Genomic DNA, 16,102 nt, shown 5'->3' on the forward strand with positions numbered 1-16,102 from the left:
CACCCCACTCCTTGCACCCCACTCCCAGCGGGCACCTCAGCCCCTGCTCCCCGTCTACACCCCAGGCCCCCTCCCGGCCCCTGCTACACCCTCCCGCCCCCTCCCCGCGACACCCCCTGCTGCCCCCCCCGACTGACTGACTGACTGACTGACTCTGGGTCTCTCTCGCTGGGCGCCGCCGCAGCCCGGCCCCGGCCCCGCTCCCGCCACGCCCCGGGCCGGAGGCTGCGCACAGCGGCAGCGGCGGATGGAGGCGGCCGGCGGGCGGGAGCCGCAGTCGCTGTAGCCGGGCCCCGCGCTCCGCTTCCGCCCCGGCCCGGAGCCGGCAGCCCCCGGCCCAGCCATGGCCCTGGTCACCCTGCAGCGCTCGCCGACCCCCAGCGCCGCCTCCTCGGCCAGCGCCAGCGAGGTGAGCCGGGCCGGGCCGGGCCGGGCCTGAGGGGGGGAGGCCGCGACAGGCCCCGGGCCGGGCGGGAAGCGGGGGCCGGGCCGCCCCGAGGGCTGCGGGCCGAGGAGATGGAGCCGCCCCCCGCCTGACCCAGACCCCGCTGTATCCTAGCCCCACACCCTGCATCGCCCTGCCCCATACACAGCGCCGTGTGCCCCCGCCTCTACGCGCCCCACACCTCGCCATGCCCCCTGCCCCCCCCCCGGCCATGTCCCCCTGCCCCCCCTCACCCTGCTGTACCCCCGCTGTGCCCCTCCACACCCCACACCTTGCCATATCCCCCTGCCCCTGCAGAGCCCACCCCCCCACCTTGCCATATCCCCCTGCCCCCCGTATCCCCCCCACCTTCCATATCCCCCTGCCCCCTCCTCCTGCGGTACAGCTGTGCCCCACGCTCACTCCTCCCTGTCCCCTTCCTCTGTCCATCCCACACCTGCGACACTCTCCCTGCCCCCTTCATTTCACTACACCCCCACCCTGCTCTCCCCCTGGTCCCAACAACTCGGTGCTCTGTTCCTCCCGCCCCTCTGCAGCCTATGAAACTCTCTCCCCTTTACTCACACCCTACTATTCTCTCCTTCCTCACTCTCCTGCCCTTACAATCCTCTCACTCCACTGCAGCTCCTCTCTCAGCGCCAGGCCCACACCTTACTGTACCCCTCTGCCTCACTACAACCCCCATGTGCCCCTCACTCCTGTTACATCCTCCACCCCATTCCTCTTCTCCTGCCTTGTATCCTTCCCCTGCCTTATAAACCCCAAAGACAGGCTCTGTGTTCCCCTACCCGAACTCCTCAATCTGCGGTGTCCTTGCCTACGCCCTCACACTATCCCATTATACAGTGTCTCACTTGCCTGGGCCTCACTCCCAGACACTTCCCCGTGTCCATTCCCCCGTCAGGTTCGTAATTCTGTCTGTCACCTGGCAGAGTCCTGTCACTAGCTTTCTCCCCCTGATTGTCCCAGCTGAGTATGGGAGATGGCGGGGAATGGATGTTAACAATCTCATTGACTGTCCCCAGCTCAGGGATGCTCTTGGTTTATTTTGTTCATCTCAAACTGTGGACGTTGGACTCATCATTTAATTCCCTAGTTGCTCTGCTGTAGCCCCAGGTTGTGACGTTTGGGTTTACCAAGCCACAGAGAGACAGTTTATTTTCTAATCATGTTTACTGAAAAAGGTTGTATGCAGTGTTGTCATGGCCATGTTGGACACAGGATATTAACGAGACAAGGCAGGTGAGGTAATATTTTTATTGGACTAACTTCTGTTGGTGAGAGAGACAAGCTTTCTAGCTACACAGGACTCTTTTTCACATCAGAAGAAGAACAACCGAGGAAGAGCTCAAAGCCTTGTCTCTCTCACCAACAGAAGATGGTCCAATAAAAGATTTACCTCCCCCATTTTGTTTCACTGAAAATGTTATGAAATCATTAAGATAATTTCTTTTTCTATAAGGGTTTTAAAAACCTTTACATTAAAAAAAATGTATAAAACCTAAATTTTGGACATAAACCATTGATTGTCCTTTTGATCCCGTGAAAGAGTCTCATCTCATTTACACAGTTGTAAATTAGGAGTAATCCCACTGAAGTTAGTGAGGTGACACACTAGACTAAAATCAGTATGTGAGAGGTGAATCAGGCTTTGGGTGTGTTTGTCTTGTCTTTTGAGTTTTTCTGCATTATGTATATTCAGTATCATATTATGTAGGGGTATAAAGCTTTTTTTTCAATGAAGTAGTGGTCTCCTTCCGTGGGACAATATTGTCTCACATCTGCATATTCCAAAGACTGGACAATTCCTTTTCAGAAGCATCTTTATGAGGCCAGGAATAGAAGTCATCCCTGGCAGAGATGCTTTAAATGTTACTCAGAGAAAGGCTGAGGTAGGAAACCACCCCATCTCTCCATCCTAATGGCCCCTTCTGGCCTAAAATTCTATGAGTCTATGAATCGCCCCTTGAAATGTAAACATTGATTTTTGTTTGTATAGGTGTTAATTTAAAGAAAAAAAATTCCTGACATACTGTGTCTGAGTTTTCCCTGATCTGTTATGATCTTTCTTGTAAATATGGATTTACAGGCTCTACAAAGTCTGAGTCTGTGATAACAGGTATTTAGAGACTTTTAAAAAAAGGAATTAATGATCCAAAAGTTCTTACTGACTATGAAAGAGCTATTACAGCCTGCCTCTTAATAACTCAGAAAACAATATGGATTTATAAAATGGATGCTAATGTTGACTTCAAGAGGGTTGTCATAGTGTCAATACAGCATGCCATAAATCTTTCTGAAGTTTTAAAAAATTTTTTATAAATTAAAATAGCTCCATTGCCGTATCAGATCTCCAGCAACTCTTCTGCTGTAAGCAAAGCCCCAGTCCTGCTTTGTGAGATGTACAGGCTCAGCCATCTGCTTGGGCAGGTCATAGTGCAGAATCAGGGCCTAAAAATGGATCTGCCCCTCCGAGCCCCTGTGGACAAAGGTTGTGTGCACACCCATTGTGATGTCTAAGGATTCCATCCTACAGGTTGATGCTCCAGGACTGGCTTGGTGCTTAAATGTTTTAAACTCTCTCTCTGTGAGCCGCTTTGACATCCTGCACTAGGTGAAACGGTGGGTGGTGATATTTTATATGGCTTGATAAAATTCAGTATCATTATTTTAAAACGTGAGGAATTTTTGACTAGAGGTTGGAAACAGCCAGTGCATAACACATTCTCTATCCCTTTTTTCTCTCCTTAGCTGGAGGTTGGCAGTGATGAAGATCGCAAATTAAACCTGAGGTGAGCAAAACCATTTAATTCATGCTGTTTTAAACATTGTTTCCAGCAGTGTTGAACTTCTGCCATGTAATTCCCTAGGCCCTGATCCCATAATGAGCTTTGGGCAGGCAGATTCTTGCACCTGTGTAGACCCCAGGGCCTCTAGTGAGCTGAGGTCAGATCACTTAGCGCCAGCCTTTAGTTATTTTATTTTTGGTCTTGGCATTTCACAGATTTAAAAACTAAAATGAGGTTTAATTTTCTGGGCAGGAAAAAAGTGGAATTTTTTAAATAAAATGCATCCACAACACTTATTAATTATCTTACTGTGTCTTGTCTCTAATGGTTTGAGCTTTTTTCGGGCGGGGCTATGCTCTTGGGGGGTGTCAAGGAGTAGTGGAAATGGAGCCATCCTCTCTTTGCTTTTGACTGTTTAATGGTCAAGCATTGAATTCATTTCATGTTGGAAATAATAAGTTGCTGTTATCAAGTGAGGAGGGGGAAAAGGAAAGGAGGAAAAGAAATAAGAGAGGGCCGAGGTAAGTAACCCAAAGAGATGGGAAAGAGCTTCCCTCACTGAATTCATGTGCAGAATCAATCGTTGCCCACAATCTCAAAAGCAGTTGGCTGAAGGGTAAGGCATAGAAACTCTGCAGTATCTCAATGGCTTTTTTCTTTTGATTTTCTCTTCTCCGTGGCCCTACTCCACAGTTTTAATGTCCATTTAGGTAATTTGTTGTTTTTGTTTTCTGTTTGCTATTTACACCTTCAGATACACTGTGCTCATGGAATATTGCACAATGTTTCTGTGCTACATGCTACTGGGAGTTTGATTTCCCTTTACAACCTGATAAACCAGCTGAGTCCAGCAGATGCATAGATATGCTTTGGGCCTGGAAGCTGTTTCAATTTGGAACCTGTATAATTTTCTAATTTTGGCAATGGATGGGCTTTTGAGGAATGGTCCCTTTTTATTCTGCATATAGTGAAGTTAGAAAGAGTAGAAAGCCAAGTTCTCTTCTCTATAAAAAGGTGAGGTAAGCTGCAAACAGCTGTATTACCACCTTTGTTGTCTGGCTCAAAAGTGATTTGATTTGAGTTACAAATCATTGTAACTAGACTGACCATCAGTGTCTTCTCCTGCTATTCATCAGAGGCACTAAGCATTTGATTTTGTTAAGAAGGACTCTGGTTTGTAAGTGTTCTGATTATAATATCTGGTTTTTATTTCTCAATCCTTGTTTTGTCGTGGAGGCCATGTCTAGAAGTTCAAGCAGAATTCAGGACTCCTGCTTCTACCCCCAGTTCTGCCACTTACTCACTGTGTGACGTGGGGCCCACATTTAGCCCCCCCCTGAAGTCAATGGAAAGATGGCCATGACTTGCAGTGGCCCTGGGGCCATGCCTTAATCTCGCTGTGCTTTTGTTTACCCTTTTGTAAAATAGAAACAATAATACTTAACCTACCAGGGGAGTCATAAGATCTGATTCATGTTTATAAAATGTTCCTTTGCCGAAAGCTGCTACAGAAGTGTAAATTATTGTTGTTATTCTTTATAAAGGGGCAGGGTGATGATGCAGTCGTAGATCCAAAAGTAGTTGGTCCATGTAGACACAAGGCAGCAGAGCTCTCAGGAAGGTGTGTCAAACTCCTGGTTTGCAGGCTGGTTTCAGCCTGCTTGGTTTATTATCTGGTCCTCATGACAGATACCGATTCCTCAGAATGCAAAATTTCATTTGCAAAAAAGGATTAAGTATTTAACCAATATGGTCACGAAGAACCTTCTGAATGTCGCCTGATGTAGTGCTGTCTCAGAGTATGTCTGTGCTGGATCCAGAAGGTTTAAACTATGTGTTTAGCTGATCATCTGTGTTACTTAAAAATACAGCGATAAAGCCCCTTCATTAAGTTTCATAGACAACATCACACTGAGTTAAATGAGATGGTGCACCCTTCTCAGAGCCGTTTCAGACTTAGGATCGCTGGAGTTAGAAGGCGTGTACTCCAGCTCAAGGAGTCACACCCATGCTAGCTCTGATGGAGCTATTGCACCAAAAATAGAAATGTAGCTGTAGTGGGGCAAGCAGGAGGAGAGGCTAACTGTCCTGAGTACGTACCTAGGGTGTTGACAGGATCATACTGGTGACGGCTAAGTCCTCCCACTGCTCACACCACGATGGCTACCCTTCTGTTTTTACAGTTCCAGAGGGGTAGCCGTGTTAGTCTGTATACAGCAAAAACAACGAGAGTTCTGTGGCACTTTAAAGACTAACACATTTAATTTTTGTAGGCATAAGCTTTCGTGAGACTCAGCTCACTTCATCAGATGCAGAGGTAGAATACGAAGTGAACTGAGTCTCACGAAAGCTTATACCTTCTGTTTGTAGTATACTGGCTGTAACCCTTAAGCCCAACATCACCACGCCCCATCCGGGATACTGCAGCCCACCCCACCCCACCACTGCCCTCCCCAGGCCCCCATTCCCACCCCCACGCATGGACTCACTCGCCGCGGAAGAAGACGGGACTGACCTGCCAGTCGACCATAAGGAACACTGGACTAATGAGAGTCATTTCACCCCACATGGACCTATATATTCTCTTTCCTGCTGGATCCTGCCCCCAATGACTTTACTATGCATTGCATTGAAATGTGCCCTCATGCCCACATATGTATCTCCTATCGCCTCTCCCCCGACCTCCACTCACACCCCCACACAGGGACTCACTCGCCCTCCCTAGCAAACGCCTCCCAGGGACCCCCCTCGCTGTGGCATGCCACTGTACCCCCAGACATCCACCCCCACACATGGACCACTTGCCTTCCCTGACAAGTATCCCCCAGGACCCTCCCTCCTCAACCTCCCAGGGACCCCCTCCACCATGGATAGCGTCCCCCAACCCACATATCCCCCCGTACGCCACTGTACTCCCCAGACCTCCACCCCCACGCATGGACTCACTCGCCTTCCCTGGCAATGCCCCCCAGAGACGCTCCCTCCACGCTGGATAGCGTTCCCCCCACACCCTCCTGCAACCCTCAAGCCGCACACCCCCAGCCCCTCCCACGGGCCACAGCTCATCCTCGATCAGCCCCCCCCCCCCCCCCCCACTGCATGTCATCCCCGGATGCTGTATTACTGTGCTTTTTGAACCTTGAATATTGCTTTATTGTTTTGTGCTTAAACATTTCCTAATAAAACGTTTTAATCTGTCTCCTTGAGCAGGAATGTACACCTTCCAGCTGTAGTGTAACCATACTCCTAAAACAGCCTGAAACAGTTCTGAGAAGTGTGCATGGTCTCATTCAGCTCAGTGTGATGTGCGCTCTGGAAACTTAACAACCAGGCTTTATGGCTATATTTTTAGTTAACACAGGTGATTAGTTGCGTGCATAATTTGAACTCCCAGCCCTGGATATATATACACAAGTCAGACATTTGCACTCAGCAGCAGCCATATAAACGAAAGGGGAGATTAATATTGATCTTAAAAGGGTTTTGCATAATTTTTTTCACTGAGTGATGGTGCGAATCGCAGTAACTTTACAAACTAAGGTCCGATTTCCCCCATCTCTCAGAACGTAATGGGGCTACTTGTGTGTGTGTATTTGCAGGACTGACACCTAAGAATTGGTTGCTACCTTTGGACTTTGTCCAAGCCTCTTGCTGTAATGAGTGGGAGCTCTGCTGGGGATTGAGGGGAGTATATGTGGCACCAGTTTTGTCACCATGGCTCATGAAATACAATTTTAAAATGTATTGTGACCCTTTGCACAGAAGGCATTTGTCTCCCCTTTCATAAGGATGCCTTCTTTAGAGCGATTTACTGAGAGTCTACCTTGTGCCCATAGGGTGGCAGAGTTGTTCAACTTCTTTGTTCTTTTGCTGCACAAGCAGTCAAAAGCTCCGGTTGAGTCTGCTGTAGGAAATGCAGGAACTGATTGGTGTGGCAGTGAGATATTTTTGTCTTAACTTTTAGATCTTGGTCTGAGAGTGACCTGACAGCAGTGCTCTGTAACATGTGATAGCTATAGGGTTTGGTGGTGCAGTGCCTGACTTAAAAGACCTAATAGGATACTAGCAGTTAGAAAAAGGAAGAGCTGTTGGAACATAAAGTCTATCTGTCTGCCAGTGCAGCGTGTATTTCCCCGATACAGGATTTATCAGATATTACACATTTATGATTTTTTCATACACTTGTTTAACAAATTTTTCATTCACAGCAGAAAGTCCCAGAATTTTCATTTGAGATAGGACAATTGGCTCCATGTGTTTGTACAATCAGGTTTATTCTATAATTGCTGAAGGTTCTCTCCTTCCCCCGACAGCTCCCTGTTACAAAGGGGTAGTTGCACTTCTAACTCCTCTTTGATATTACACAATAGCCCCATCTATGCAGGGTTGTTGTAGCCGTGGTGGTCCCCAGATATTAGAGAGACAAGGAGGGTGAGGTAATATCTTTTATTGGACCAACTTCTGTCACAACTAAATAGAAGGCGGACTGATTGTTTAGCATAGGTAATTAGCACATTTTCTAAGGCACTATTCAAGGTGAAGTGGCCTGTTAATACCTCTGCAGTCATAGGACAAAGAAACGGGGAGGTTAGTGGAATACAGACTGCTGTAATAAACCATAAATCCAATCTCTCTGTTCAGTCCATGATTTTTAGTGTCTGGCAGAGTTATGAATTTAAGCTTCCCAGGGTTGTCTTTTGAAAGTATTATGCAGGTTTTCTTTGAGGACAAGGACTGATAGGTGAGACAAGGAGTGATTGCTTTGTGAGACGTGTTCACCCACAGGTGACAGGGTGTTTTTCTCTTCTATCATTTTCCTGTCTGAGTTCATTCGAGAGCATTGTCTGGTCCCATAAAAGCTATTACCTCACCCACCTTGTGTCTCAGGACAGTCTCATTGCCTTCACAGTCCCAACCTGCTTCAACTTTTTAAAATCTCTATGGGTTCCCTGCACTGAAAACTTCTTCCGTGTTAAACTTAGTCTAAGATGATACCAATGAACAAGTTTGGCTCTTTCAAAGATGTCAACAGTTTCTGCTCTCCCTGGCACAAGGATACATTTTGATGGCTTTTCTTTCTCTCCCCTTTCCTAAGATCTTGGGTGAAGCCCCAATACTGAGGTATTGGTATTGTCCTGGGTATATTCCTGTAAGCCATTTTTTTGCCATCAGATATGTAAAGACAATCCCTCATGCAGGCTGTGGGAACTGCCAGCTCCTATATGAATTTGGTTCGGTGCCTGTGGTACCTTGGTAAGGTCTGAAATTACTGTGTGTTAGGGTTGTCATTGTTGCTGAACGCTTGCTTCTTGTATCTATCCTGGTCACAGGGCACTTGTGCCTTGGTTTTTTAACCAAAGTTGTTACACACCCACAGGATCCTGAAAAGACAACTTTAACCACGTGAGTGGTTTCATTAAGTCACTGGGACTACTGAGATGCTTAGTGTTTTTGTGTAAGACTGTGCAGGTTCAGGGCCAGTAGACTTCAATGGGAGTAATGGGTGCTCAGCATTTTAAATCAGGTGGTGATAGATCCAGATTCTGCTCCATTACACTCAGGCACCCTCCATAAAGTCAAGGGAGTTGCATAGGAAGAACCCATCTGTGTCAAGCTGCTCTGGAGGACGCTGTTAGTTTTTTCTTGGTACAATTAATCTAACTTCAGGACCATAATTTACCCTGTTGTGACATGACAATTGGGAGAGTTTGTCATTTGGAAAGTCATAAAGCAAATCCTGTAATGTAGATAATTCATTTAATTACACTTCGCCTGTTCGCTTTTATCACCCGCAACGATAGGTTGTCTTGTCCTAAGTCAAGGAGAGTGTTTCACACATAGCCAGTCGCATTATGAATATTGGCTATTGCTCAGATACTTGACAAATACATCCAGATAATCACTGTCTTAATTACAAATTTACAGTAAGTTTGTGTATCCAGTCATTCCATAATGCTCCCAATTACAGGGTTTTCAGTCACAGTCTGAATGTGGGTGAAGAGAGACAATTGCGTGGGTGCCTTCAGACGCTGACTGCTTGCACAGAGGATGAAGTGAGAGCCATGATATGTTGAGGTCTTAGAGATAGCTATGCAGACCTCTCATCTGGTCTGAAGACCTCTCTTGAAAGAACTGTTTTTGTTTGACAACATTAAATACAGGTCTAGGAGGTAGCTCCTCTCTTCTTTGAGCGAGCTAGGGTTACTTGTAGGGTGAGTGGGGCACCTCTACCTTAGGGGGGCCAGAACGGAACCCTACTACCTGCCAGCACAGTAACGTGATCGTGCTCATGTGGGTTAGACAGCCACAGGTGGAATGGGTGCAAACAACCTAACTAGCTTTCAGAGGGCGCTTGATAAGGTTATGAATGGCATTATGTGTCTCTGTCATAGCAGGGACTGGACTCAGTGACCCAGGAGGTCCCTTCCAGTCCTACGACCCTGTGTTCCTGCAGTATCCGTCTCATAGCAGCCTCTGCATTGTGTTTTGGCGTCTTCACATAGTGAGGGGTCTGAAATGGTTGTGCGATGCTTCTGACTCCACAACTCCTTTCGAGAGCCATGCAGCTGTCTGAGACTCCGCTGAGCTTGTTGGCCACACACAGGAGTTACGTTGGGGAGGCATCGAGCATGGAAAGTAAAGGGAGACCAAAGACACATCTCCCAGCGGGCAAGTCTGAAACAGACCTCTCAGCCAGGCTGTGAATGGGCTTGGATCACCTTCCCTCATTCCATTCTGGTTGTCCTGAGCACACAAGGGCACCTCCTCCCACAGCCAGATCTGTTCTGTACCAAATAGTAAACTGGAGGTGGTGCTTTTCCGGAGCATCGTTGGGAGGAGGGGTAAAGTCGCGTGGGTCTCTGCTCTCTCTGTCGTCCGGTCCAGCCATGTTGCTGATGGAGCTCTAAGGCCAGCTACTCAGCTTTGGTACAGGCAAAAGATTAGAAAGCTAAAGCAATAACAATGCAAATTAAATTTGTCCTCAGCACGTCAAATGATTCTGCCTGGAAGAATGTGCCTTTGGGGAAGATAGCTCTGAAGCTGTAAACACTGAAACTGGTGCTTCTGGGAGCAGAGATCAAGGCAGGCAGGGAAACACACAGCTGCTTTTTTTTTTTTTTTTTTTTTTTAAATTGTATTAAACAATTATGGCCCAATCCTGCATCTCCGAGGCATGTAAAGGACTGAGCTCTTACAGCTTTTTTAAAATAACAGCTAAGGGGCAGGTACTGCAAACGGGGTTTAACATGTGAATAAAGGTTTGCAGGATTGGACCCTTATCTACCCATGCCTTCGAAGAATTTCTATAGACCTGTGTTGTATCTACAAACTGTGTGGTTCAGGATGACTTTAGCTGTGTATGCAATACAGTATCTAGATCAGTGGAGGTGCTATATGTTGTTGGGAGTGTGGTCCAGTTGACAGAGAACAGGACTGGGACTGTTCTTCTCCCCCCTCACCCTGCCCTATCTCTGTGGCTGACATGCTCTGTGACTGTGGCCATGTCACTTAACCTCTCTGAGCCTCATCTCATCTTTGTAAAGAACTCTGAGATCTGCAGATGGAAAGTGCTATGTATGTGTTAAGAATTATTATTTTCATTCAATACCTTTCAGCTGTCTCATTTATAGGGTTATATCTGTACTACACTTATGTCAGCAAAACCGATGTCATTCCGGGGTGCGAATATTCCATCCCCCTGAGTGACACAAGTTACACTGACATAAATGCTGGTGTGGACAGCGCTTTGTTGGCGGGATAGCTTCTCCCGCCAATATAGCTACTGCCGCTCATTGTGGGTGGATTAATTATGTCGGCTTAAAGCAGCTATGCAAGAGATTTTATAGTGGTGCAGTTGCATTGGTACAGCTGCGCTGCTGTAAGTTCTCTAGTGTAGATATAGCCTCAGACTTTTTATCACCGCTGAAGCTAGCATTACATCTTTTGAAATGTAATGAGGAAGTAGCGTTGTTTCCCCTGTCTTCACCTTTCTGCGATTACACGGCTGAGTGCTCACTGTTCCAGCAGATTACCTGCTCAGAAAGAAACAGGATCCGCGTTAAGATACCAACTTGTTTAGTAACTAGCTGAACACTTCTTCTAATTATTGCTTTTGTTGTTGTTTAATAAAAGAGTTATTTTCTGAGTGTGGTTTGGAAAACATTGAAGGCAGTGGAGTTATACCAGGGATGAATTTGACCCTTTCCGCACTTTGGCTTTTTGTGTCTGATGGAGTCCTTTGATTTACCGAAGTCACTGAACTGCTCTGTAAGTAACAGCAGAAATAATTGCTGCAAGTAAGCTCCTTCTAAGCATATTCTCCAGGGCTGCATGGGCATGAACTCTCGTGTATAAACAGGGAGATGGTTAAATTAAAATCAGATATATAAAAAAAAATTCCTTCCCTATGCTACCAGTACTACTTTAAGTAATTGAAACTTAAAGAATTTTTAAAGTTCAGTGTTCTGTTCTCCATTCTGCTACTTGTTTACTTTTTGCACATCACTCAACTGGGGTAGAGAAAAAAGACTGCTTAGTTTCAGCTTTCTCTCCCCTGCTAATCTTGTGCTGTGTTTAAGTTCCCAGCACAGCACAGGGATGTTTATATACAGACCATACCTTTTCATTTGACTTTAATGCACAGAAATGTATCTTTCAATATTTTTATAACCCCTCCACAAACACCTTTTTTAACCTAATTATTTTGTCCAGACTGCCTGACAAACATCCCTTTAAGTTTATAAGGAATTGCGTGCAATGAAGGCGGAATACACTATATTTTAACAACAGACCTGACTGACTCTGAGCCTATGGGGTGGGAAAGTTGTAGGGGCTCAGATAGGATTTATTTGGGAAGACAGTAGCCTCACTGTGTACTTGTCTAGCTAGCTCACTACAACATTTATTTCCTAAAACTGAGTCGGTGGGAGATCCAGAGGCCAAAGTTGCAGAGTGTATTAAATGTTCAAAACAGGATGCTGAATCATATCCTGACCAGGCTGCAGCACCCGGCCTTAGCGTGTGCTGTACAATGGGGAAATGAGTTCTCAGGCCCCTGACTGATTGTAACTGGCTGCGCTGTGGGTGTGGCCTTGGAAACTGGCAAAGTTATAATTAGGTCTTTACATTCCACGCTGTCTGTCTGGTGCAGGAGCATTTGAAAAATGTGGAGTCGGAAAAAGCCCTGGCTTAAACAAGAGCTTGGAAGGTGATGTCTCCGTCGATCGCCTTCTCGCAGCTGAGCAATGTTATGTAGTTCTATAGACAAGGACAGAGTCTCCGCAGGAGGTTCCATGCTGCCATTCCATTACCAGTCCACAGTCCTGGTGATCAGATGTCAGGTGCGGGTGGCTTCCGACTCCACCTACCAGATCACTTCTGTCATAAAACCCATCCCTGCAACGAAAAACACAGTCACCATTTTAAAAAAAAAGGCTCTGAGCGAATACCTTTTTCTAGGCTTGGTCAGCGTGTTGTGTAATGTGTGAGCTCTTTAAGGCAGGGACTGTCTTACATAAAGCTGAGCGTGTTTGTCTAACAAATAGCCTTTTAAAAAACATCTGTAGAAAACCTAATATGGACAGGAAGTCTTCATGGGGTTTGTGTAGTTTAAATGAAAAGGACTTTTTTTTTTGTCTTTAGAAAAAAATCCCTCTCCTGTGATTGAAACAGCAAAGCAACAGCACCATGCTTATGCCTGGGATCAGAAAGTGAAACAAACCAGTCAGGCCTGGTGTCCTAATAGGCACGAAATGCTAAAATGAAGCAAACTGCCTCTATTACTTATTCGCACTTAAACACAAAAAAACACCTATCTGCTGCTCAAGCCTTTCTCTTCTCCCTCCCTTCTCTCCCCCGAAACTCTCCACACTCTGCAAACTTGCCCCCAACGTACCTGTCCGCATCATTCCTGGAACACTCCCCGTGCGTGTCTCTCTCTCTCCCCTGTCCAGGTGGTCACTTCCAAAGCAAGCATCCAAGCATTGCCCACTTCCTTTGGGGCCTCTCGCAGCATATCTGTGTGTGGGCATCTCCTCCTTCCAGCCCAGCAAAACTTTATAACAACAGCACTCTTGGTTCTTTCAGAGCGGGGGCCCTGGCTCTGGTCTGAGAAGGTATCTGATTGGGGGGCGGCCCCAAGGTTTTCACCCACCTCCGCTACCTCCTGGGATGGCAATTGTTTTCTTGGGCTTTCCTTGTTACCCAGCGTGGTGGCTGGACTCTCCCTGCTACTGGGAAGGCGGGCAGGCTGGGCGGGCTCTGGCGCTTCACTGCTGCTCCACAGTGCGCCACGACCGAGGGTGCTGGGGTGATCTAGATTAGAGGATTTTTGGCTTTGGCTCCGTGACTCTGCGTGGCTTTGCTGGGGTTTATTTTGTACATGTCACTGGTGTGTGTAATATGCCGTGGCCTCTGCTGCCTTTTTTGGGATCGTTCTAATCCCATCAGCTCTGCATTTTGTGGGAGATGCACTGCTGGGGTTGCCGGGGTTTTCAGTCACTCTGGGCACTGTTGACTGAGTACTGGCTGACCACTACCCATTCCATTTGTCGGCTGGTTTCTTAATCCTAGACACTATTAGTCACCTTCTTGGGCTCAACCACCCAGCCTCACCTTCCCCTTACCAGTGGCTATCAGGGTGTGATGTTGGCAGCCACTGGCAAAGGGCAGGGTGACTAATAAAATAGTTTAAAGGTATAAAACGATGAGTTGAGGAGCGGAAAGGAGGCGGATTGCTCAGCATGCTGACAGCGGGGCGGAGAGGAGCAGACTTTGCCCCTGCCTAAGGAGCAGCACTCCTGAGACTCTCTCTGAGAGCACTAGCAGATAGCACTGTCCACTAGGTCAAGCCATCTCCAACTGTTCTGTAGCGTGGAGCAGCTGAACAGAGTTTTGCTCATGGCCACCTCCCCTGCCATTCTCGGTTGTGGGTGGTCTTCCCCTCCCACATGTGGTCACACAACCCAGTGGCATCTATAGCAATCGCTTCCATGGCAAAATGTTGAATGTTTTTTCAGTTCTTTTAATGCAGTCTGTTAGCTGGATATGAGGAGGAAAGCCAACACCATGCTGGCTCTCTACAGACCGCCAGTGCAACATGGAGCAGAGTCTGCACTAGCCCACAAAGCTGCCCCACTGAGTCCTTGCTTTGGTTTGTTTAACTCACTGATAGTCCCCTTCCAACAGCTCACTTCAGATCACTCTGGAATGTGATACCGTGCCAAGGACAGCACTGGTGGTGTGTTTTGTCTCCACGTACCTAGCAATATAAGCTGTTAAGATAGCTGCATGAAGCAAACCCAGACAGATCTATTCTGATGATTAGATGATTAGGGAAGGATGATCTTGTGGCTGAAACATTGGACGCAGGACTCGTGTTCTGAGCTCACACCCATGCTAGAATGCTGCACTTTGCAGACAGCCAGACATATGAATGCTTTGGTGTTTGTGGCCTGGGGTAAAATATCCTCTTAACGGTTCATGTTTAAAAAAGAAAAAGCACAGTTTGTTTATTGTTGTTTAATGAGCACCAGTGCAAGCAGAGAGACTTTTGAAATGTCTGACACTGGACTCTGAGACAGCTGGTGTCACAGATGATGTCATTTATCAGCAGGAAGCTCAGAAATGGAAATTGCAATTAAAGACATGAGTCCCACCTTCCCTTCCCAGCGTTCAGATACAGTTTTAGCTTGAGGGGCCCTCCTCAAAGCTGCTCCTTCCTTGCCTGGTGGAGCAACCCCGCCTGCCCCTTCTCGCTAAGAAGGAGCACAGAGCCCTGGCTCACTGCTGGGGCAAAGAGCTGGATTGTTGGAGTCCCTTCTCTAACCCCTCTGAGCGTGCTGACTTCAGCCTGGCATCGCACATGGCCAGCTCCACTTCTCTCTGGGATGATTCAGGCCGAGGCTCTCCTGTTAAACAGCAGGAGACTGACTTCTGCCACTGAGGCTGAAAGGAAGGTTAGTCAGCTTCTTTCAAAGCTGCCTGCAGTCCGGTTATTATTGATTCCTTCCCTAGCACTGCAGATGTGCATGCTGTACAGTACAGACGAGGGCAGAGACCCTGCCCCAGAGAGCTTACAGCCAGATAATTAAGACAAGAACAATGGGAGGGGACGACAAACAGAGGGTGAGGTTTGGGGAAAGGCTGACCGTGAGGCCTGTTAGACTATGCAGCTGCCGATATGCCTGCTGGAAGAAATGTGTTTTGAGTGGGTGGAAGCCTGGCAGAGGGGACCAGGGTGGGTGTTACAGGGATAGCTGGCAGCATAAAGGCAGGTGTTGGGGGAAGACACTAGTGGGGTGCAGTTTGATGAGGTGCTGGGAATGTGGAGGAAGTGGAAGGAGGTAAGTTGTGCAGGGTCTTGGAGGCAAGAGCAGTGAGCCGGAATATGGCGCAGAAGGCAGTGGGAAGCCAGTGAGGGGATATCCAGAGGGGCTGAATGTGCTTGGTAGCACAGTGCTGGATAAACAAGCCAAGGCTTGGCATATGAATGTAGGGACGCGGTGTCTCCTGGGTTCAGTTTCTTGCTCTGAAACTGACTCACTATGTGATCCTGGCCAATTTACTAAACTGCCAGTATGCCTTGCGTGACTCCTCCGTGGAATGGCCATGACCCCATCTCATCGCACCGTTATGGGGCCTAATTAACATGGTGAATCCTGTTGCCATCTTCAGGCGAAGGGTGCTGCATAGCGGCAAGGTTTTGTGAGCATCTTAACTCACTGGATCAGGAGGTGCCGTGCCAAGAGTCACTTGTTTGCTAAGGAGCAGAGGGAGGTTGCACTGCCTCAAAGAAAAGGGGATGAAGAACTTCCAGAGAGCTCCAGGTCAATGGGGCAGCACACATGGAAGAGCATCCTCCAGTGAT

General features: G+C 47.4%; 1 protein-coding gene across 1 annotated transcript in view; it reads left to right on the top strand.

Moving 5' to 3' along the window:
• The first annotated feature begins 248 nt into the window (after nucleotides 1-248).
• Nucleotides 249-16,102, top strand: part of SSH1 (slingshot protein phosphatase 1) — a 55,377-nt gene continuing 39,523 nt past the window's right edge. The window contains exons 1-2 of the mRNA XM_067539483.1: nucleotides 249-409; nucleotides 3,197-3,237. Of these exons, the coding sequence (XP_067395584.1) occupies nucleotides 344-409; nucleotides 3,197-3,237 (107 nt within the window). The 5' untranslated portion in view covers nucleotides 249-343. The remainder of the gene's footprint in view (nucleotides 410-3,196; nucleotides 3,238-16,102) is intronic.

Source organism: Emydura macquarii, unplaced genomic scaffold, assembly GCF_026122565.2.
Source record: "Emydura macquarii macquarii isolate MOO-44397 ecotype Brisbane River unplaced genomic scaffold, CSIRO-AGI_Emac_v2 contig_554, whole genome shotgun sequence".
NCBI classification, from domain to species: Eukaryota; Metazoa; Chordata; order Testudines; family Chelidae; genus Emydura; species Emydura macquarii.